General features: G+C 38.6%; 3 protein-coding genes across 5 annotated transcripts; 1 reads left to right on the forward strand and 2 right to left on the reverse strand.

The window, feature by feature from the left end:
* Positions 1 to 3,607: 3,607 nt before the first annotated feature.
* On the reverse strand, positions 3,608 to 5,931 carry fzd2 (frizzled class receptor 2). 2 transcript variants are annotated; one of them, XM_053337878.1, is made up of 2 exons: positions 5,661 to 5,789; positions 3,608 to 5,544 (listed from the first exon to the last, which is right to left on the reverse strand). In XM_053337878.1, exon 2 carries the CDS (start codon positions 5,502 to 5,504, stop codon positions 4,227 to 4,229), a length of 1,278 nt encoding a protein of 425 aa, XP_053193853.1. In that variant the 5' UTR covers positions 5,505 to 5,544; positions 5,661 to 5,789; the 3' UTR covers positions 3,608 to 4,226. The 2 variants fall into 2 exon arrangements, with proteins under 2 accessions (XP_053193853.1, XP_053193852.1); XM_053337877.1 differs by having other exon boundaries at positions 3,608 to 5,931.
* Positions 5,932 to 7,861: 1,930 nt separating this feature from the next.
* Positions 7,862 to 13,201, forward strand: moto (minamoto). The gene is made up of 7 exons (XM_053338897.1): positions 7,862 to 7,924; positions 9,113 to 9,285; positions 9,483 to 9,587; positions 10,061 to 11,576; positions 12,284 to 12,418; positions 12,749 to 12,926; positions 13,011 to 13,201. The coding sequence occupies exons 1-7, from the start codon at positions 7,862 to 7,864 to the stop codon at positions 13,199 to 13,201; spliced, it is 2,361 nt and encodes a 786-aa protein (XP_053194872.1).
* Positions 13,202 to 14,378: 1,177 nt separating this feature from the next.
* On the reverse strand, positions 14,379 to 21,257 carry ccdc43 (coiled-coil domain containing 43). Of its 2 annotated transcripts, XM_053337884.1 has the most exons (6): positions 21,231 to 21,257; positions 19,617 to 19,840; positions 17,674 to 17,764; positions 15,976 to 16,111; positions 15,400 to 15,455; positions 14,379 to 15,207 (listed from the first exon to the last, which is right to left on the reverse strand). In XM_053337884.1, exons 2-6 carry the CDS (start codon positions 19,788 to 19,790, stop codon positions 15,020 to 15,022), a joined length of 645 nt encoding a protein of 214 aa, XP_053193859.1. In that variant the 5' UTR covers positions 19,791 to 19,840; positions 21,231 to 21,257; the 3' UTR covers positions 14,379 to 15,019. The 2 variants fall into 2 exon arrangements, with proteins under 2 accessions (XP_053193859.1, XP_053193858.1); XM_053337883.1 differs by lacking the exon at positions 21,231 to 21,257 and having other exon boundaries at positions 19,617 to 20,560.
* Between the last annotated feature and the right edge of the window lie 714 nt (positions 21,258 to 21,971).

Here is a 21,971-nt window from a genome sequence, read left to right on the forward strand (position 1 = left end):
TAAACAAAAAACACTTTGTGTCCTCTCCAATGGCTGCATCAAATTTCAGTGACATTAACACAGTAGCTTAAAATACCAGACACTTGTTCCTGCCTGGTGTTATCATTTGCTACTTGCTACCATCACCCCGAAGGTTTATGAGAGTGGCACGCTTGTATACACATTGCGGTGTCTGGATGCACGTTAACCATTCCCTTCCCTCTACACACACACTCCTCCCAATCAAGCCCATTATTATCCCAGGCGTGCTGCAGGCTCCCAAAATATCTGTCACACAGCTGTCGGCACCTCTCTGCTCAGCAGCTGGAGAGGCTCCCAAGTACTCCTTCACTTTCTACCCCGATAACATACACCCTTGCCCTGAAGGATGGGGCGAGAAAAAGAAGAATAAAACCCCTCCCCTATCATTGCAGAGTTTTTCAGTCTGTTGGGTGCGTTTGCTTTCACCCCTGAGTGGTCTGTGTACTAATGAGCAATAAAATCTTGGACAAATGGTGTGCATGAGGCATGAAAATGAGCCACCAAGAAAGTAATGCCCAGGGAACTTAGTACGGTGAACCCCTTTTTCAACAGTTTCTATTACATTTTGCCTCTCCTGCAAGAATCTAACCCACATGTTGATCGTATTTAGACAATAAGGTATGAGAGGCTGTGTTTAGTGACTTTGGAACAGCTGTTGATCTTGATGCAAGCCTTAAAGAAACTGGGAGGAGAAGTCTTCAGGGGTTTCAACAATCTTTAAAGATGTCAGCATGTAGACGTTGTTGTGAACGTTATCTGTCTTACAAAGATAAGTCAAGAACAACAACCATTATGGATGTCCCTGAATTCAAGAGTAGGTCAGATATCAAGATTAAAAGACAATTTAGAGGATGTGAGATAAATGGAGCAAAGCACGACACCTCCTCATGGTGACTGTCAAAATTAGTATTTATGGCTGAAGGCCCTGAATCAAAGTCAGAAAACTTAAAATGTGCATTTAGACCACTCTCCTGCCAACTTGTTGAGCTCCATCAATCCCACTCACAGCGGCCACTATCTGAAAGCAGTGATAGAAGGAGAAAGAACATATTGCACTTCCTGTTGCGATTTCAAGGGAGACCAAGACAGATAGATGTAGCGTGTGCTCTGGAAAATCTCAGCTGCTCTCCTATGGTTAGGATAATGTATGACTGCAACTAATCCAGAGTTAGCCTTCAGAGCATGAGTTCTTCTTGAGTCCGTGCCAAGATTTGATTAGAAGCAGGTTTACTACATGTCTAGTTTTTCTTTTCTTTTTTTTTCATTCTTTCTCTTTTTCACTATCCTGATTTCCTTTGTTTGTGAAGTTTTTAACCCCTTTTATAGACTTTATATAATTCATATACAGTAACACTACTTAAGAGTACCAAGAAATGTGAGCTGCATCCACATGGGCTTGAACAAAGACTTCTAAGTAAGAGTGAGAACACTAGCGCTTGTAACTAACACGATCTCTCTCTGACATGCCAAGGCTGTCTTCCAATAAGAGCGACATCATAATATCAACTCGAGAAGCATTCTTCCTGTCTTACCCCCAGCTTGTCCCTTCTTGCCCTCAAGCAAGCAGGAAACGGCTGCATGCGAGATTTAAGATTCGAGATCAACAACATGCGAGACGGCTGCCACAGAGAAACTGGGCACCAACATTAAAGCGAGGACAATTAATCTAATCTAGAGAACTATCAGCTCTTGAACAGTTTATATGCACAGTTTATCACAGTAGCTTTGGCACAGTTTTTTTTTTTTGGTTAAATCTATATCTAACGTTTATTTGCACGAAGTCTGTGTAAAACTTCCTCAAATGGCCCATGCAACACCCACTTTGATTTTGTGAGAAGCTTTTTTTTTTTTTACCTGGCATAAATGTAGTGCATCTGATTCCATTTACAATAGTTATGATGGTTTGCGATTCCAAGGTTTTACTTAAAAGATTCACGAAATCATAGTCATGTCTCTCTTCATTTCAATTCTTTTTCCCTCCTTTCTTTGTTGTTTTTTTCCCCCTGGAGTAAGACAAAAGCAACCAAATAATACTGATTTTCCATCGTGCTCTCCAAACCCCTCCTCCCTTTAACCCTAAAACAATCTGACTCTCTTTACCACCAGCACCCCACCCACATGCCGCTTCTCTTCATTCTCTCACTCTTCACTCGTTTCTCTGCTTCAGTGCAAAGCCAAACAAGCCAGCCATTAAGTTGAGTTAAGCGCAGGAAGTGGGCCTTCGGGCCAGGCGGCACTGTTTACAAGGAGCTAGTCAGGTTTCAGCAGCGCTTTGAAGTGAGCAGCACACAGGAGACTGTCTGTCAGTAGGCAAAGGCCCAGCGCCGCTCCACTGACTCACTCGCATTCCCCCCATTCATCTGAGCGAAGAGAGGGAAGGAGGGTGGAGGTAGAGGGGGGTATAAAGGGCAGAATAGAGAGAGAGACAGGTTGATTTATGGTCCCCCACGGAGAGAGTACCTGTTCCTACCTTTAATCAATTTTACCTGTCTGTTATTACAACCCATCTGTACTTAACCCCATATAGGGATACAAGAAAGACAAACATCAACTTGTCCAACGAGTCATGAGATAGAAGAGAGGGAGATTGATAGCAGCTACATGATCATGTCAGTAATATAATATATATACTATATCCCTAACCCCCTCTAAAACTTTGCAGTAAGATAGAGTAAGTGATACACACACACACACACACACACACACTGTATTTGCGTGCATTTCTTTAAGGTCTGTTTCTAGCCCAGAGCCTCTGCTGCGAGGCAAGAGGATCAGCTTTCTCCAACACACCCATCTACTTCATGACATCACCGTGGAGAACGTTCAATTTCAGCCATGCATGGCTTGGGGGATTCCAACTTGGCAGAGAACACAGTGGCTGCAGAGAAGTAACACTAAAAGCACAAAGCTGAACAACCTTACTTTTTTCCCTTCACCAAATAGGCAGTGAGGAACATTTTCACACCTATGCAACAGCACAGACTTCACATGCCAGTTGATTCCTGTTGATTTAACCGAGACCTCTCTAACAACAAGTAGTGAAAAAAAAAAGAGGGGGTTTCTCGTTTTGTTTAGCACTTGAAGGAGATGTTAGTGTACGTGTGAGGAAGCTACTCCATTTGGAAATGTTGCTGTCACATTCTTACAGATTGGCACCAGCTTCCTCCGACACAAAACACACATATGTGAAATCTTTCAAAATGTTTGATATGTGATTAAAACACAGCTGCTACAGTATAAACTCACTCCTTGTATTTCCTTGAGTGTTAGGGTCTTAAGGAAACACGTTTTCATTAAGAATTCCAGTAATCTGCTTTATAGTTGCCTGTCAGTCTGAGACAACAGATGTTCAGGTGTGACACAACCCTCACCCCCCCCCTTGTGAAAACAATATGGCTGTCCTTTTTTTTTTTATCAAAGAAAATAACTTTTTATCACGACAGTATTTAATCATTAAAGAATACTGAACATATAAGGAAAGGCATAAATAAACCAAGCACTTGATTTATAGTTATTTGATATGTGAGCATTTTGCAGAGAGAGCATATGTTTTTGGTTAAAGAGGAGCGACTGAAATCTCCTTTGATATCATCCAACAGACTGAAATATACACATTCTTTGAATCCATAAAAAAACATAATTGATTACCTGTATTTAATACAAAAAAAAAGGGAACATGTCCAGATCGACGTTATGTGGTTTTCTTACAGTGCAAAAGTAAAGCAGGTACACTGGCAGATAAGAAAAAGTATTTACTTAGTTTTTTTAAAAATACAAATATATAATTTCATGTTTTTACAAATAGTATTTACAGGCATATTTAATTACATATGAAATGTTTACAGAGAATAAACGGCCATTCTTCATTCCTCATCCTCCCTCTCTCTCTCTATGTTCCTGGCTGCTAGATCATCACTACTCTCAAGTTTATGGTGGTTTTAAGAAAAGAGCCAAAGAGGGGGAGGAGAGAATTTCAGCACATGGCATCCACAGCCATGCTTGTTATTTGTTCAGACAGTCAGGTTCAGTTTATCCAGCATGCCCTTTTGTCAAACCCTAACCCTTAGTTTGGTATGCATGAATGGCTCTAAAGCTGAGTCGAATACAAATGCTGTCTAGTTACTCTCTGTGTTTCTTATCTGTCACATGAGAAACAGGTAATAATATACAAATCAGTCCTAGAAACATACACACGTCCCTTTATTCTACACAGTGGTCTCTCCGTGTTTGCCATATGTAAGCCTTGAGTAGAATTTATGCCAGGAGTGAAGGGTCTTCCCGGACCAGATCCAGAAACCAGAGGTGATGCCCACTATGAGTGTCATCAGGTACTTGATCATGTAGACAGTAAAGTCTGGGGTCATGCGGGCCCTGACTTGCGAAGGGCAGGGGATGGCCAGGCTCCTGCAGTTGTGGGTAATCCAGCTGCGCTCCCAGTGGGGGCGGAAGGCCTGCTCATAGAAGAAGCAGGCGATAACAATGGTGGCAGGGACAGTGTAAAGCACACTGAACACACCAATCCGCACCATCAGACGCTCCAGCTTCTCTGTCTTGGTGCCGTCGTGTTTCATGATGGTGCGGATTCGAAACAGTGACACAAAGCCGGCCAGCAAGAAAGAGGTCCCGATGAAGAGATAAATGAAGAGAGGGGCCAACACAAAGCCCCGTAGAGGATCAAGGTTGCTTAGACTGACGAAGCAGACCCCACTGAGCACATCACCCTCTATCTGCCCGATGGCCAGGATGCTGATGGTCTTCACTGCTGGTACTGCCCAGGCGGCTAGGTGAAAATACTGAGAGTTGGCCTCAATAGCCTCATGACCCCACTTCATACCTGCTGCCAGGAACCAGGTGAGAGACAGGATGACCCACCAGATGGAGCTGGCCATGCTGAAGAAATAGAGCATCATAAAGAGGATGGTACAGCCTTCCTTTTTGGTGCCCTGAACAATTGTCTTCAAACCATCATTGCCGAAGCTGTCATTACACACCACCTTGTCCCCCAGGAAGTAGCCAGCTATGTAGGCAATGGAGACCATAGTGTAGCAGCCAGACAGGAAGATGATGGGTCGCTCTGGGTATCTGAAGCGCTGCATGTCAACTAAATAAGTGGTAACTGTGAATAAGGTAGATGCACAACAGAGCACAGACCACACCAGAATCCATAAGCGGGAGAAATGAATCTCTTTGTCAGTGAAAAACATATACCCATCGCGCCTTGATGGCTCACAAGGAGCTGCACAATCCTTCTCATCCAGAAACCTATAATTCAAATATGGGGGCACTTTGAGAGCAGACGGGCAACGGAAAGGCCTGTCGTTGGAGGAGATCAACGAGGGGTCCATTGTTCCCGGGACAGGTATGATTGGTGGGACGGTGGCGGCAGAGGAGTCGTTTTGTCCCACGCAGATTTGTCCATCTCCCAACACAGGGAAGTTCTCGCAGCGCAGTCGGTCCGGCCACTGAAAACCGAACTTGTTCATGAGTGCTTCACAGCCCTGTTTGGCTCTCTCACAGATGGACCTGCAGGGAGGGATGGCCTTCTCCAAAACTGTACATACAGGCGCATACATGGAGCACAGGAAGAATTTCAGCTCCGGCGAACACTGTACCTTAACCAGGGGATAAAACTGGTGCACCTCGAGTCCTGCGTCCTCCTGATTAGTGTGACCCACTAAATTGGGCATGATGGTTTGGTTGTAGGCTATATCCGTGCATAGAGGTATTGAAATCGGCTGACAAAATCCATGCTCCGGGACGACTATTCCGTTGTCCCCTTGATACTGAGCTGATATCAGCAGAGGCAGCAGGAGAGCAAGAAACCAGGTGTTGCAAAAAATCATCTTCCCAAGTTTAAGACAACAACTTTAGCCGGATAAGTCTGCTATAAACCAGTTTAGTGCTTATCATCAGTACTGCAGAAACTTTTGAGCGAAAGTAACTCACTAAAGTGAAAAAAGTCTGGCGGTAAAGACCTGAGCTCGTCCTCGTCGTGCTTAGTCTCCGCTTTGAACACTGCAAGATGACTTTTTTTCTTTTCTGTAACTCTGACTGATTTATATTGTCAAGGCAGCGACAATAATAATGAAACTTCCGGTATAAACTTTACAGAATAAAAGACCCCGCCTAATATCAATGTCAAATATTTTGTAAATTGTAGGATTTGATGCTAAGATATATTTGATGCAATATCTAAAGGGAATTGCGTAATTTATTTATAGATCTATCTATCTATCTATCTATCTATCTATCTATCTATCTATCTATCTATCTATCTATCTAAAGTATATTGCATCATTTATTTGTTTGCATCATTCATTCATTCATACACATACTTTATCTATCTGCCCCTCTGTCCATCCATCCACTCTGACTCGCTATCTATCTATCTATCTATCTATCTATCTATCTATCTATCTATCTATCTATCTATCTATCGCATCATTTATGCATTTCAATACACATGTGGGCCAAATACGCCAAACATCATCTATTATGGCTATAACAAAAACTGTATCATGATCATAATCATAGAAGCAGCCAATCAAAGTCAGTGGCCTATATCCCAAAACTTTGGCAAATCTTCTGCCTTTATTTTGAAGGTGATGTTGACTGGGAACTAGTCGTTTGCTTGCTAACAATGTCTAACTTGACTCCACAGCTGGATTGCGTGGCCCAACCAGACTTTCTAGTTTCCCCATTTGTCCATGAGTGGAGGAGGAGGAGGAGGAGGTGGAGAGGGTGTACTTCCCCACCTAGTGTCCATGTCATGTCATTCCACATCAAAGTTCATCACCCAGTTTCACAAATAAACATTGCTTTACAATTTAAATTGAATGCATTGGATTTGAACTTAATCAACCTCAAATAAATTGAACTGACAAAAGCTACACATGAGTTTAAATGAAGGAAAATATAAAATATACTACAAATAATACATTTATAACAATGCCAGACAGTCAATAAAATAAAAAGCAAGTGTGATAATGATAACAATATAATGTATTCTTTATGGTGTACTCATATGATATGAAGTTTATCTTAATTGACGTCGAACATTTGTTATTGGTTTATTGTTTTTTCTATCTATCTATCTATCTATCTATCTATCTATCTATCTATCTATCTATCTATCTATCTATCTATCTATCTATCTATCTGTATTGACCATGATTCAATTTATAAAAGTAAAAAAAAAGGGGAAAATACTGAAGGGGATGAATGTTTTTTTCAAAGGCACCGTATTTGGGGGGATGGGGGAGGGAGGACGAGGCCGGGCGTTGCTATGCAGTGGGTTCTCCCGATTGATTTTAATTGGACGAAAAATTAATATCGACAAAGCTCAGCCAATGAGCGCTCAGGGCACGTGAAAAATATCAAAGTTCTACAAGGGGGGTGTAAGAGGGGGGCTCGAGACCACTTGAGGATAATGTAAGTTAAGCTCCTGAAGTTCCCCTTCATTTAACTTACACAGGTAGGTTAGCTCAGTGTTTGACACCTATTTTTATTCACACAAATATGTATGTTTGTTCGGGCGAATTTAGCCAAAGTTTGACTGTTTTAATATTAGCGAAAATTTAACGCTAGTCTAAATTAGCCGAGGCAAAGTCGTCGGCTTGCCTTGGCTAAGCTAACCCACTAAATGTTAACGGCTAGGTTAGCAAACTGTTCTTTTTTTGATTAATATTTTTTTCTATCTGATCCGAAATCTGTGTCGAATTAATTATGTAAGTGTATGTCAACTTTTATAATAATCAATACTTTGTCTCTTTTGTTGTTGCCAGATGATAATGATAATAGTCAGAGTAAAATAATCGGTTCAAGTTCAAGGGAGCTCAGGATGGCATTTGACGGGCATCACAGCACATTTCCAAATTCACTCTTTCCCACATACCAGCGCCAGGTAAGATATCATTTTAAGCCTTTTAACTATGATATTTACATACCAGACAGCTTAGCAACTATATTAACTACAGAGTAATTAATAGTGGAAAACTGCTTTTATACCAAACATTAATAAATTGATACATATTTGGTCAATCTTATGGGGAAAAGACATTCACAATCATGATATGGTCCAGGGGAACATTTGAACATTTTTGAATACTGATTTTTGATTTATTATTATTATTTTTAAATAAACACAGGTCAAATTACATTTGCATACATGAAGTATGCATCAGCTACACAAAAACTTTAAAAATGATGTATTTATTTCCATTTTTGTATACTGTGAGTCACATCAGGAAAAGTCTGGCTAAAAGAACAACATGTAACAGTTAGAACAAGTCTATGAATAAATCTGTGAAAGTTTCTCTGTGCTCATTGAAAATTTGATTATATTGGGGTGGGCGTTGTTTTAATAAATAAATAGTTTGGAGTCAATAATGGTCAAATATTAAACTTACACTCAGTTACAGTCTAAGTGTAGAAACTTAAAACCCCCAGTGCACATACACTGAGATTTGACTTTACAGTGAAGTAGGAGTAGGGCTGGGCAATAAAGCGATATATATCGATATCGTGATATTTCATAGATATCGTCTCCAATTGTGAATATCGTTATATGGAACACGTGTTGTCCTTTCCTGCTTTCAAAGACTCAATACAGTAAAAACAATAATTTTCTGAGCTTAACAGACTGTTCTATTATCTGCTTTTATCTACTTAGTCATTATATCCACATTACTGATGATTATTTATCAAAAATTGTATTGCATACATATTTTCTGAAAGCACTGATAGTCATCTCTACAATATCGTCAAAATATTGATATTGAGGTATTTGGTCAAAAATATTGTGATTTTTGATTCTACCCATATCGCCCAGCCCTAAGTAGGGGACATCTTTTGAAATGAAAATTGTTTAAATATTTATAGACTATGAGGAGTATATGTAGCCTTATTTCAAGGATTTAACCTGATAATTACATTTTTTTGACGGACAAAACATATCAGACACCAGTTACTATTCAAATTACACTATTTTATATACTTTACATTCTAAAACATGTCAGGATGGGACTTTTAAGTAGTAAAGTCTTCCTTCAGATTGACCAACCTTTTCTTCTTTTTCTTCTCTCTTTTTCAGGCCAGTGTAAATCTGGGTGGTGGAAACACTGGAAACATGGCATTACCCTTAGTTCGCATCCCCAATGTCTCACTGCAGGAACAAGACACGATGTCCTACGTGCCGTGGTCTCACAATGCTCATGATGATCCCTATGAACTTATCAGTTGTGCCCAGAGCAACATCAAGAGCAGGTATTCAGTTTTAACTGTGCTCAGGACAAGTGTGTAATTATTCCCCTGTGTACTATCCGAAATGTAGTTAAGTAGATCATCACTTTGCTAATCTGCCCAATCAAAATAGGTAGTTAAATGACTTAATGAGGAATGAAAATTGTCAGCTGTACTGTTAAATGAATTTTGTAAAAGATGTTTTTTCTTTGGTCATAAAGGAAACCCACCGGCAGTACTGACTGTGACGGGGAGACCGATCTACAAGGCTTAGTGTCAAGTATTTTGGATGAAGCCGAATCACAGGACAGCTACTACAGTGAAGGGTACGTCAGATTTGATGATTTTACCAGTGTAGGGTGGAGTATACCGTAAAAAACGGGGTATAAGACGCACTCTTAGCGCAATATTTGTTCATTTAAAAGTGAAGTGCCTTTTATACACCGGTGTGTCCTATTCACCAGTAAAATACAGAGTGGTTGGATCTGGATATGATTATAGTTCAGTTAAGCGAATCATTACCGGACCAAGAAAGTTTTGAAATATAAACATATGTGTTTATAAATGAATCGCTACTGGTGCATTCAAATAAACCAGTATTTAATAGAAAAGTGTTTTTCCCAGCATGACACCCCCGAAATAGACTGTGACTTATACACCGTTTTTTACAGTATATTTCAAAAAGTAGTGTGATTCATGGTAGTGATATTTGTACCTCTATCTTAAAAAAAGAAAAAAAAACCTTTTATATCACTTTAAAAACACCCATACTAAAAGACTTTTTCATCTGTTCTTCTAGGAACCCACCTACCTGCAACCCGGTCTGGTCTCCAAAGACACTCAGAGAAGAACTGCTGCAGTACTTTCAGTCAGAGGCTAAACAGAACTCTAATTTTCTTCCAAACTATGTTTCCTGTGAAGCTTTCAGTAAAGCACAGGGACAGTCAGTGGACAAAGTTGTTGAAGAGCTGTCCAATGGTCTTACCACCAATCAGCAATGGCTTTTTAATATGCCTAATGGAGACAAGGACGGCTTCAACATTCATCCCCAGAAACTGCCACCAGGTCTACCAATTCCCAACATGGGGAACACCTACCAGTCACACATGCAGCAAAGCAAATACGACATGTCAGCTGATGCAGAGAGAGGCAGAGGGAATAGTCAGCCTGTGAATAACTTCCCTGATTTCAGTAATGTCTTCAGACCTCAAAGTGAAATGAACAGCCCCTGCTTTGATCCTTACTATGAAGACCACTACAACCAGGGCAGCAGTGCAAAGCCCATTAATAATGAGCAGCAACATGTGCCACAAGACATTAATCAGCTGGTCAGCAGTTTTCAGTCGTTCATGGCCGGTGAGCATGACGGCTTATATCGTGATTTTCCAAACATACACAGGCAGACGACGGGCATGTACCATGAAGACAGCATGATGGCTGAACAACGGAAAATGACCAGCCCTGCCATGACAACACAAAACAGTCATGCAATGCAGACCCAGAAACAGCTGGTGGGAGAATTTGGGACAGTGCAGAGGGAAAGAAACGGAGATGTGAGGAAACAAACATATAAGCATGATGATTTTCAAGATCTAACCGGGTTCAGCCCTCAAAACACTGAATATTTCCAGCAACCGAAGCCACTTTCTGCATCTTTAAACCTGCCAAACCAATACCAGAGCAAGATGGCTTTGCACAGAGAGAACACTTCACATCCCATTAACATGAGTATGAACCAGTACTCACATCACCACATGCAGCAGAGCCAGATACAGAAATCAGTCAGGCCGCAGATGCAGAAGGAAAAGAAAAGGATGCACATGTCTGGTTTTGTGGGAGAAAGCTTCTCCACAAGACCTCTAACTAACACTTACATGAGAGAGGCCGATAAGAAACCGACCCTCTCCCCAAACACATACTTTGATCTCCTAGGGAGCATGCAGGCTCAGAGGTTTGATGCAGAAAACGGCATGATGCGTTCAGGGACAACACAGCAGTTCATGCCTCTTGTGTACCCTGTAAATGACCCCAGAAGATTTTCCAGACTGCCCATCAACTCCTCCAACTTCAACCCTAGAGCCACTTTGCCCTATGGAAGCTGCCCTCCTGTTATGGATCTGGGTGACATGTCTGCCAACGAGTCTGCAGCATTCAGCTCCTATCTGAGTGACGCAGTGACCCGCAGAGGAGAGAGCACCTATCACGGCATGGCCACAACGATGATGAATCAAGGAGGAGGACCCGTGATCCAGCTTTACTTCTACCTGGACGAGTGTTATGAGCAGTGGAGGAGCTTGGAGAAGGAGAGAAAGAGGGTATGCTCCCAAAATCTGGGTGAAATTCAAGAGTATCAGCTGCATATGGTTTCATTTATTTCCAATCCTCCTTGGGAACAGTTTGTGACCAGATATTGGCAAATACTAGCTTGGGACAGTTTCTCATGCACCTTAGGAGTTTACTAATATTTATTTCTTCCATCTCAGGGGTTTAATTAACTTGTATTGGGGGTTTCTATTAGCCTTAATTAAAAAAAACATATATGGGTCAGTGTCAAATAAGGGTTGGCAAGATGAACAGTTAAAAAATATCTTAAAAATCAGGTTTGTTAAAATGTATATTTTGTGTTTTTGTTGGTTTAATGTAATTTGAAATAACATTTGCACCATTTTTTTAACCAAAAGTAAGACTAGTAAGTAGTAAAAGTTATAATGATAAATATTAAATATGTTATCCACCTACAGTGTATTTAAATGTACTTATACAAATAATTACTTATTTTTAAAACATCAAATGTAAACAAAAAAAATTGGAATATTACTACATTTAAATTTTATTTGAAATGTGTTTTGTCAATATTGAGCAGGACATGTCCTAACAACAACCATTTTTTCTAAATAAGTTTTGACAAATGATGTAAAATGAGTTACAAACCATAGTGTTGTTTTAGTACCAATTGGACAGTGGGTTGCATCATGTCATTGACCCATATATTTTCCATGTTCTTATTTATTTTCTCCTTTAGACTGAAGTCATCCTCAACAAGACATTTATTGGGAAGCGGACTGCAGCAGTGAGCACCTCCAACCTACTCAAAACTCCACCAAACCCCACCAGAGTCGACCACATCATCGTGAACCAGACGAGGGAACAAGCAAGGGTGAGACTCCTCCATCTGCTTGACTCCATACTGCCATCTTCAGGGGAATTATGTCACAGCAGCGTTATATTCTAAGGGCAATATTTTCTGTTTTATTTAGCACAGGATATCCCTCAGATATGTTTTTATTTGTTTTATTAATTTCTGCTGTTATGTTTGTTTGGTTTGTTTGCACAAGTTGTCCCATTATTACACAACTTTATTAAACAAATACTACACATATTGCTTCTGTTTTACTGCAGTTAAAGTACGTACAGTAGAATATCACATTAAGATACACTGTCTAAGATGGAGGGAAAATATAAAGGGTGATTGTGTTGTGTGTTTCAGGTGGCAAACCTTCTGGATAAAATGGAGTGTCTTCGTAACATCCCCCTGCACATCAACATCCACACCGCACTGAGCAGGCACCACATGGCCATCTGCATCACCCAGGCCAGACGCAAGGAGGAGCTCGCCAACATGTCCAAACATCAGCGGCAGAGAGCTCAGCTGACAGAGGACAGAGGTACAACTCATATTTTAATATTTGACACACTGTATGTTCCTCTCTTTGACTCGCTGTCAGTCCTGACTCACTCCTGTTTCATAGACACCCTGATGCTGGTCATGGCGCTGAAGGACCTCGCTGCTACCACGAGGAAGCTCCGCACAGCCCTGTGGTGCGCTCTTCAGATGACCATGCCGAAACCCGTCAAGATGCAGGACCACCACGTTAACAGGGAAGCCCCAGGCAAAGAGAAGTGCCCCTCTCCGTTTGAGGGGTACTCTTTTAAGTTATAACTTAGCAGGCAACCGGCATGAGTTAAAGGTATTGACATACAGCATTACCTACCTACAAGTCTAACAAAAGACATTTTACTCAGATCACAGTGATCACTGCAGAATATGAGATGAGACGTTTTAGGTTTGATGACAGTTGCACCTTCTGGCCCCCAGTAGCCAGGTGGCTAGCTTTGTCGTGTAGGAGTTGCATGAAATGTAATTTAACCTGCCACATCTTAACTTAATTTCATTCAATTAGTGTCAGTTCTAAAATTAACGTGAATCTTGCTCCATCACCGTTGTATTTAAAGGCACTATTTATGTGGAAGCTTTCAGTGAATTATTCATTGTTTTACGTATTTATTGGATTGTTCTGGGTATTCCTCGGCAATAACTGAATCATAAAGGCAGTAGTTTAAAAAATGAACATGCTAAATCTTTATTTTCTGAAGTAATATTTGCAGCCTTTGTTTCTCTTATTTAACCTTAACGTGCTGTAATCAGAAAATAATTTTATTTATCTACAATTTGGTTAAGTTTGCCCAAAAGGGTAAAACAAACTTTGGATTAAAAAAAAGTTCAGTATTTTAAATTTAAATGTATTAATCACATTTCCATTAGAAACATGTAGTAGTATTCAAAAAAACATCATTCCTATCAGTGAAATCTAACAATAGCTACGACTTATTCTTTATCAATAGTTTAAAATAAATATGCTAAATTATACTTTTTTTTTTTTTTTAATGTTCTTATTCATTTCTGAAGCTTTGGGTTTCCCGTTATTAATTAACACAATAAATCATAACACTTTTATTTATATGTAATCTGGTAAAAAGGTTTTAACTATACCAAACAAAAAAAACTAAACATTTCAGCTTCGGCAATGTGAATTTAATAATCACACTTTCCTTCATTTTATTTTCAGATAATACTACTAATAAAATATTATTCCTATCAGTGAGATATGACAGTTTGTCAGCTAAGGATCAAAGCTTTTACAAACCTAAGTTAAACAACTGTCTGTAGCATACTTTGTGAAATACAAGTTGCGTTATTTGATTGTGTAATTTTAAAGTTCATGCTGTTTTTTTTTTTCTCTTTTCATTACTTGTTCTGTAAAACTGTGAAGTGACATTTTGGAAAATAAAGCAACCCAAACTTCTTCAAAATGTTGTTGTTTTTTTAACATTTTTTATTAATTTAAAAAGATGTTTTAAACCCCATTATAAACATTCAAATCATAGTATGTGATCAATTTGAGGTATAATTTAGCAACTCACTCCTTTCTTCTTATCCTCGGAGGAAAAATGCATAGACGGTAAAACTGAAACTATAAGCATCAAAATGAAAGCAAAAAAAAAAACTGACATGAAACACTTGTCTTCACTTTAAAGTGATGAAAAGTCAAGATATTGACACAGCACATAAAAATCTGATTAACAGATCATTTCTCTTTTTTTAACTGTGACTCATGTTTGAGAGCTTACTCAGCTGAATCAACAGTAAATTGGCAGATATGTATAAAGATCTATTTTCATTGACGTACTGTTAGACTGACTGTCACAAGTATTCATCATATAACCATTTGCAGCTTTATTCTTAGACAACATCTTATAATAATATCTCTTTATATCCTTTTTTTCTCGACACGTATTGAGAGTTGCAGGAAGTGAATAACGAGGGTCTGATGACATCATGTCCACATACCCGAGGTGCTAATGAGGTTTAGATAAAAAGAGGCAATGAGTGTTGTTTTTCTGTTTCTTTCTCCGTTGTTTAACAAATCTTTTTTTTTTTTTTTTTTAAAGTCCTTTCTCTTGGGGTTTTTTTTTTTTTTTATCTTCTGCGTTCACCTTTCTGTGTACGCTTCTTCTCCTTCTCCTTTCTGTCTTGTTTGGCGAGTTTGTCCTTTTCCCGCTGCATCTTGTCCGTCTCTTTCTTCTTCTGAGAGTCTTCGCGAGCCTGGTCCCGCTGTTGTTTCTGTCTGTTCAGGACCTCGGTCACGTTGGTGTTTTTGAACAGGGCTGACGCTCTCGGTAAAGGAGAACCCGGATCAAAAAGTACTCATTTATCATAGTGTATACATTTACACTAAAGACATGGAAATGAGCGGGACAGATGGTGTAGTCGGGGGTTACGCAACTCTTGCATTAGCCATTCATATTTCGATAAGTAACACTGAATGTGATTTCATGAAGCAGCTTTACAAAGGATACATTTCTCAGTTGCAGGCAAGTTATTTCCACACGGTGTCTCCTCTTCTTCACCTTCAGTGCTTTAGTCAAGGAAACAACTGACATCTGTTCAGAATCAAATTTGACCCATTTTTATATTTTGAGAGCTGTAAAAAGAACCTGTCCACATTTCTTTAACGTGGACTTTTAGATGGAAATAAAATGCATCTTGTTTTTGTTTTTTTAAATCTTGTGTAGCTTATAGACATTTTTATATATGCAAATGTACAAAATTCAAAAAACACCCATTTAAACATGTTGACATTTTCTTCCTATTCTATAAAAATGTTCTCTTGGATCATAAAATAGCTTTGTTAAGGATTAATCAAACCTGTATTAATGACTGACGGACAATTTAAGGAATGTGAATTGGTGTAGAGACTAATTGTGAGTCAGAATATGAGCAGTATGTAAAGGGTTAAAGATCGTGAAACCATTATAAATATTAGCTTTCTTCTTCCTAGAAATATGACCATGAATGTTCTGTTCAAAGAAATGCTAACTGCAGCTGACACATAAGCTATTCTAGCTAGCAAGCGTGCAACTTTTAAAGGATATTCCTCATCGTCTGTGACGTTGGCGTACTGAGCGAGCAGGGCTTCTTTCCTTTTCTTTGACTCCTCGGAAACATCTTTCGGCTTCACCACGATTTGAGCCTGTTTTTCTATCATGCTGGCGATGGCCTGGACCTCAACTATAGAAAAGACATTGCAGCATTTGAGTATCACATAGCACACAAGCCAAACTGGAAATAACCCATGATACTGTAGCATCCTTTGCTTGTAATAAAAAACACCTTTGCTTTTTAGCTGCCATCATTACAAAAGGTATATTAAAAAAGGGACCAACCAGTGCAGCGGCTGAGCTTGAGCTTGCAGACAATATATTCATCCTCACAAACAATACATCTCTGGAAATTACTTTCTGGAATAAACTTTTCTTAATACTGTAAACCCTTGCCAGTGTCAAAAATATTTTTTGTGGTCGAGTGGCTAGAGTACATGCCACATAATCACAACGTCCCTGGTTCGAATCCGGCCAGGGACCTATGCTGCAGGTCATTCCCCTCGCTCCCTGTTTCCTGACAGTCTCTCTGACAGTTATTATCTGAATAAAAGCCCAAAATAAACCTTTATTTAAAAAAAAAAAAAAAAAGATCAGATTAAGAGCTCATCTCTCTGTATAGTTAACAAATATTGAAGAAAGTTTCAGTGACAATCGGTCTTTTATGTAACTTGATTTATAGTAAGTTGTATTAGAAATGACGGCGCTGTATGTACATATTTAGATGCTCCACAAGATTTGTGGAGATGCTGGCGGCCAACCTTGGTAACTCAAACATACACTGTGTTGTGACTAAACCTTTAACTTTAGCTGCTAATGGCTGTAACTATTTAAACGTGTACTCACAACATGAATGATAGGTATTATTCATCTTTTCCAGTATATAATAAAGTAGGGCTGGGCTAAAAAAATCGATTTTTATATTAATCGCAATTTTTTTCTGGCGATTTTTAAAAATCGATTCTTATGCTAAATGTAGCAGTTTAGTTTATTGTAAGATGTTGGCGGATGAGAATGTTTTTTGTGAGGGCAGGTGCACAGTTTTTAAAATAAATCTCACCAACTGATGTGATGTGTGTATTATTGTTTTTTGTAAATATGACTTATGATGTATTATCAAGTGTTTGGTTCAACCTGTTCTTGTTTAAGGAAAGAAAATCACAATAATTGAAATATAAAATCGCAATACTTGGCAAAATCGAATCACAATTTAAATCGAATCGGGACCCAAAAATCGTTAGAGAATCGAATCGGCACAAAAGCATATCGGCCCAGCCCTATAATAACGCATTTATTGTCTTGTTACACATTGTACCTTTCATAAACTTTGAATATAAACTAAACAATAAAACAATAACAAGAATAGCCCAACATATATGAGTACAATCACAACTCCTTACATCAGCAAGTTCATGCCAGTTGAGGTAACTGGCATGAACTTAAATACCCTCTCCCCAGCTGGGCCTTTACCATGTACCCCCCTAGTGTTCGGGAGGAACATTACTTTTTACTCAAATCAAATACATGGCTCCTACACGCTGTTTAAAGCTTTGTCACATTTCTTATCAAGAATTAGTGAATGAAATCATCACTAACATCTCCTGAGAAAGAACATGGATTGGGAATGTGGATGCATAAATGTTTAAAATAAAATAATAATAATAATAATAATAATAATAATAATAATAATACCGTCATCTGCAACATGTTTGGCTGATTGGCTGCAGTGGTCCGTCCACTGCTTGATGATCTGTTTGCAGACGTCTTCCACACTGTCCTCATCCTGCACACAAAGGACAAGTAACAGCTCGTATTATACAGTACATGCATCAACACAGCCTGTTAGTTAGAGATGAGCCCCTACAGCACACTAGCACAATGCACAAGGAGGACATTAACACAGCAAATAAGTGTATACTACTACATTATGTGAGCATTACTGTTATTATATTAGACTAACAACTGGTAGGCTCTCAATGGCAGCTTACTACAAATGACGGTTAGATTCAATACTTCATTCTGCAGTTAGCTAATAGCTATAATTGTTTGGTCTAGAAAATGCTGACACATCTGAAACGATCTGTTCCCCGAAGCCCAAGATGACGTCCTCAAATGACTCCAACAACTAATCAACAAATCGTTACATATGTCGTGTATATATGTATGTGTATATATATATATATATATATATATATATATATATATATATAGTACCAGTCAAAAGTTTGGACACACTTTCTCATGTGAATGGGAAGGTGTGTCCAAACTTTTGACTGGTACTGTATATGTATTTATTATTACTTTCTTTTATTTGATCCAACCTCTTCACTGTATTTTCGGGTGCTACATCAGTTTTTCTTCTTCAGTTCACTGCAACAACAGTTTGCACTAATTTGTTGTTCAGTGTATTTGTGTTTCACCCAGCAGGGATGGGAAGGTTACTTTGGAAATGTAATAGGTTAAAGATTACTAGTTACCCTATTTAAAATGTAATAATATAACTATTTCAATTACTTAATCAAAGTAATGTAACTTATTAGATTTAATTACTTTTCTAACAAATGTTTTCAGCTGTTAAGGTAAGTGTACCCATTAAGCACCAAAGTTCAGCTGTTTTTCATGGATACTGACATGATTTATACGGGAGATCATTTCTTATAAAGTCAGATTTATCTCTCATTTAAAAATGTATTCATTAGTTCATGTAGATTTGGGAATATAAAATAAAGATATTTTATGTAAAAAGTCAAAGCTCTGGCATCGGCTTAATCAGTACTGTGACATCATTTAAGCCCATGTCATGATTTATTTAGAAACTATAAAATAATATTGATTTCAAATAATTAAAAAAAAACATCATATGTACTCAGTAACATGTTAAATATTTAAAAATCTTAAAATGTCTGACATCTGCCCATCCCATATATCCACCTATCTTCACTCACCTGCCTTCCCACTTCTCCCTTTCCCCAATACCACCTCTGATGTCTCTCAGTCCAATACTTAGTTTAGATGTCTTCATATTACAGATCATTCAGAGACAATAACATAACACAAAATGTTATACAAAGAAGAATGAATGCAATAAATCAACCAGAACAATCAGACAGTATTACTACTTTGATAACCACACCCTACTCTCTACTCTCACAACAGCTTCTTCTTGATCACTTCCAGCCAAATGGACCATCTCTCTATATAAATGTGTATTATGTGAAATTTGACTCTAATTCCTTATTACTGATCGACCACCTGGCAAATGTTCGTTCTTAAGCCATTTCAGTTTTATTGCTTTTTCATAAACATTAGTGAATAAGCCTTTTATCCACTCCCAACTTTTTCCGGGAAAAACATTAAAGCCCCATTTTCAATACAACTATCGAGGTGTGCCAGTGTTCATCTATTTCCAGCATTTATCTCTAGCTTTATGGATTTAGGGAGTCTTTCTTCAGCCGAATTTACTTTAATACTGTAAGGAACTGTGTTTGGTACTGAATCACATGTTTAGATACAATCACTACCGATTAAGACCACATTTATCTCTAAAATGGCAGGTTTTCTGAGTGAGGTTTGGTGTGTCGGATCGCATTACTGCCTCGGTGGCTACGCGGGGACACGCCACTTCACATATTCACCAGAAATGCGGATAAAATCCCTTGAAGCGCATCTTCTTTCTCTTCGTCACTCTCCTCTTCTTGTAAGACCCCTAAAATATAGACTCCATACACCTCACGGTCCACTTCAAGCGAGTCCAGCCGATCATTAAGCCAGCTCCCAAACTCGCCGGCGTCCGTCACGGGGGCAGCCATCTTGGCTCTTTGGGGTCCTTCTGTGGCGCACGGCTGTCGTTAGTAACTGCCTGTAAGAAAAAGCTGCAAGTTTTAGCCCGCTCCAAATATGGATATATAACAGGATCTTATAATAGATCCATGGCTCCGAGCCGCTGGAAAAGCCTTCAAGAGGAAATGAGAGGAACTGAAAATCTTGATAATTAAAAAACACAAAATAAAAACAAACATCTTTTCAACCTGGCTTGTATTGTAGTGTGTTATAATTGCATGGTTTAAAGTTATACACCTCTTTATTCAGCTATTCAGCAGTATTGTCATTGCAAGTATACAATGAAACTCTGTTTGAACAGTCCAATTGCAGCATAGAAATATAAAATATGTACACATAATACATACGCACAAGCCCATATTTTACTATTGCCCCACTATTTATTACTATTATTATTATTTATTTCCTTGGACCGCTAGATTTGATTACGGCACGCATCCGCTGTGGCATTGTTTCCATAAGCTTCTGCAATGTCCAGTGTTGCATTAAATTTTCACCACGATCTTGTTTTGATGATGGGAGAGTCGGACCACTGCGCAAAACCTTCTCCAGCACATCCCAAAGATTCTCAATGGGGTTAAGGTCTGGACTCTGTGGTGGCCAATCCATGTGTGAAAATGATGTCTCATGCTCCCTGAACGACTCCTTCATGAATCCTGGCATTGTCATCTTGGAAATCCATTGATAGAATAACCTGGTCATTCAATTCAGGTAGTCAGCTGACCTCATTCTTCTCTCATCTCTTCTCATTCTGAAATCAAATAGCCTACATTCCAGTTAAAATTTAAACCGATGTTTATTTATCAAGTTACTTAATGTGTATTGAAACTGGGTGATAGAGTGGTGAACTTGACATGGACAGTAGGCTACACCCAATTCTAGGAATCCCCTCATAAAAAGTGTATATAGGCCTACCAAATTTTGAACTACAGATCTATATAGAGAGCATCAGTGGTCAATCTAACTGTTGAACAAATGTGTGATTAAACCTTGATGAATGTTTCAGAGAGCAGGTTTTACATTACTATTTTCTTGAGAAAAAACACTTTCTAGACCATAAAAAAAACATGTCTCACTTCCACAGTTTGAACTCTTCAAGCACATATCAGACCTCTAAATGTTGCCACAAGCCTTCTCTCTCCTTTGAAATGTAAATATGTTTCCCATAGAACAAATAATTATTTAGAGATATGAAGTGATTTAGACAATAGAGATTTATAACTTAATTGATAGGTAGTGTGCTGCTCAGCACTACAATCTGCAGATGGTCTCTCCTGTTTCTTAAACTTAGAGATTCTCTTCTCCTTCAAACTCTTCACATATTCATCCAGAACTGGTCCTGCCTTCACTAATGATGTACAAATCTCTAACGTTTAATATTCATTTTAAGCAAATGAAATCTTCCTCACCTTAATGTAAATGTATGCTCTGTGTTTCAGGGATCCCACTGCTGCCTCTGTGTTAAATCTCTGGTCATGGTAAGCCTCCCCTGCTATTACAAGGTTTGGGGTTTGATACTGTCTCAGAACAGTCTTGGGACAGTGCTCCTCATTGGTCTTATGAACAAAGTACAAAGTTATTTTATATGTTGATCATGCACCATAATTCAATGCCACTCTATTGCTCTTTAACTTTATAATGAAGATAAATATAGACATGAAAAGGTCATCTTTTGTCTTGGCTAGTCGCTATCACTGTGACAACATTGACTACATAAAGTAACCATGACTTATAACTGGACAAGGGTTTGGCCTTTGCTTTATAAGTACTGTATCTCAAACAAAAAATAGAAACACTTCAAAATATACCCTACTAATCATCTTATTGGTAAACTGATCTGGAGTCTCACCTTTCTGAAGCTGTCAACTCTTTTAACCTCCAATACGTTGCTAATACTGTATGATAACTCGGAAGATAGTGCTGTAGATAGAATATCTGATTCATTTTCTCATTCTTTATGCATTTTTTTATATTCATGAACAGAAATTCACTAAATCATTACTTAAAATTATATCTTTCTGCCTAGATTTGAACTCTCTATTAAAATCACTCTAAACAATGAAAAAAGCAATCAATTACTGAACCAACATGAAACTCTTTTCCCTTTCCTCTTCTTCTTTTTGTTATTATTATGTAATTTATTGTGTCGT

This window comes from Scomber japonicus, chromosome 18 (genome assembly GCF_027409825.1).
Source record: "Scomber japonicus isolate fScoJap1 chromosome 18, fScoJap1.pri, whole genome shotgun sequence".
NCBI classification, from domain to species: domain Eukaryota; kingdom Metazoa; phylum Chordata; class Actinopteri; order Scombriformes; family Scombridae; genus Scomber; species Scomber japonicus.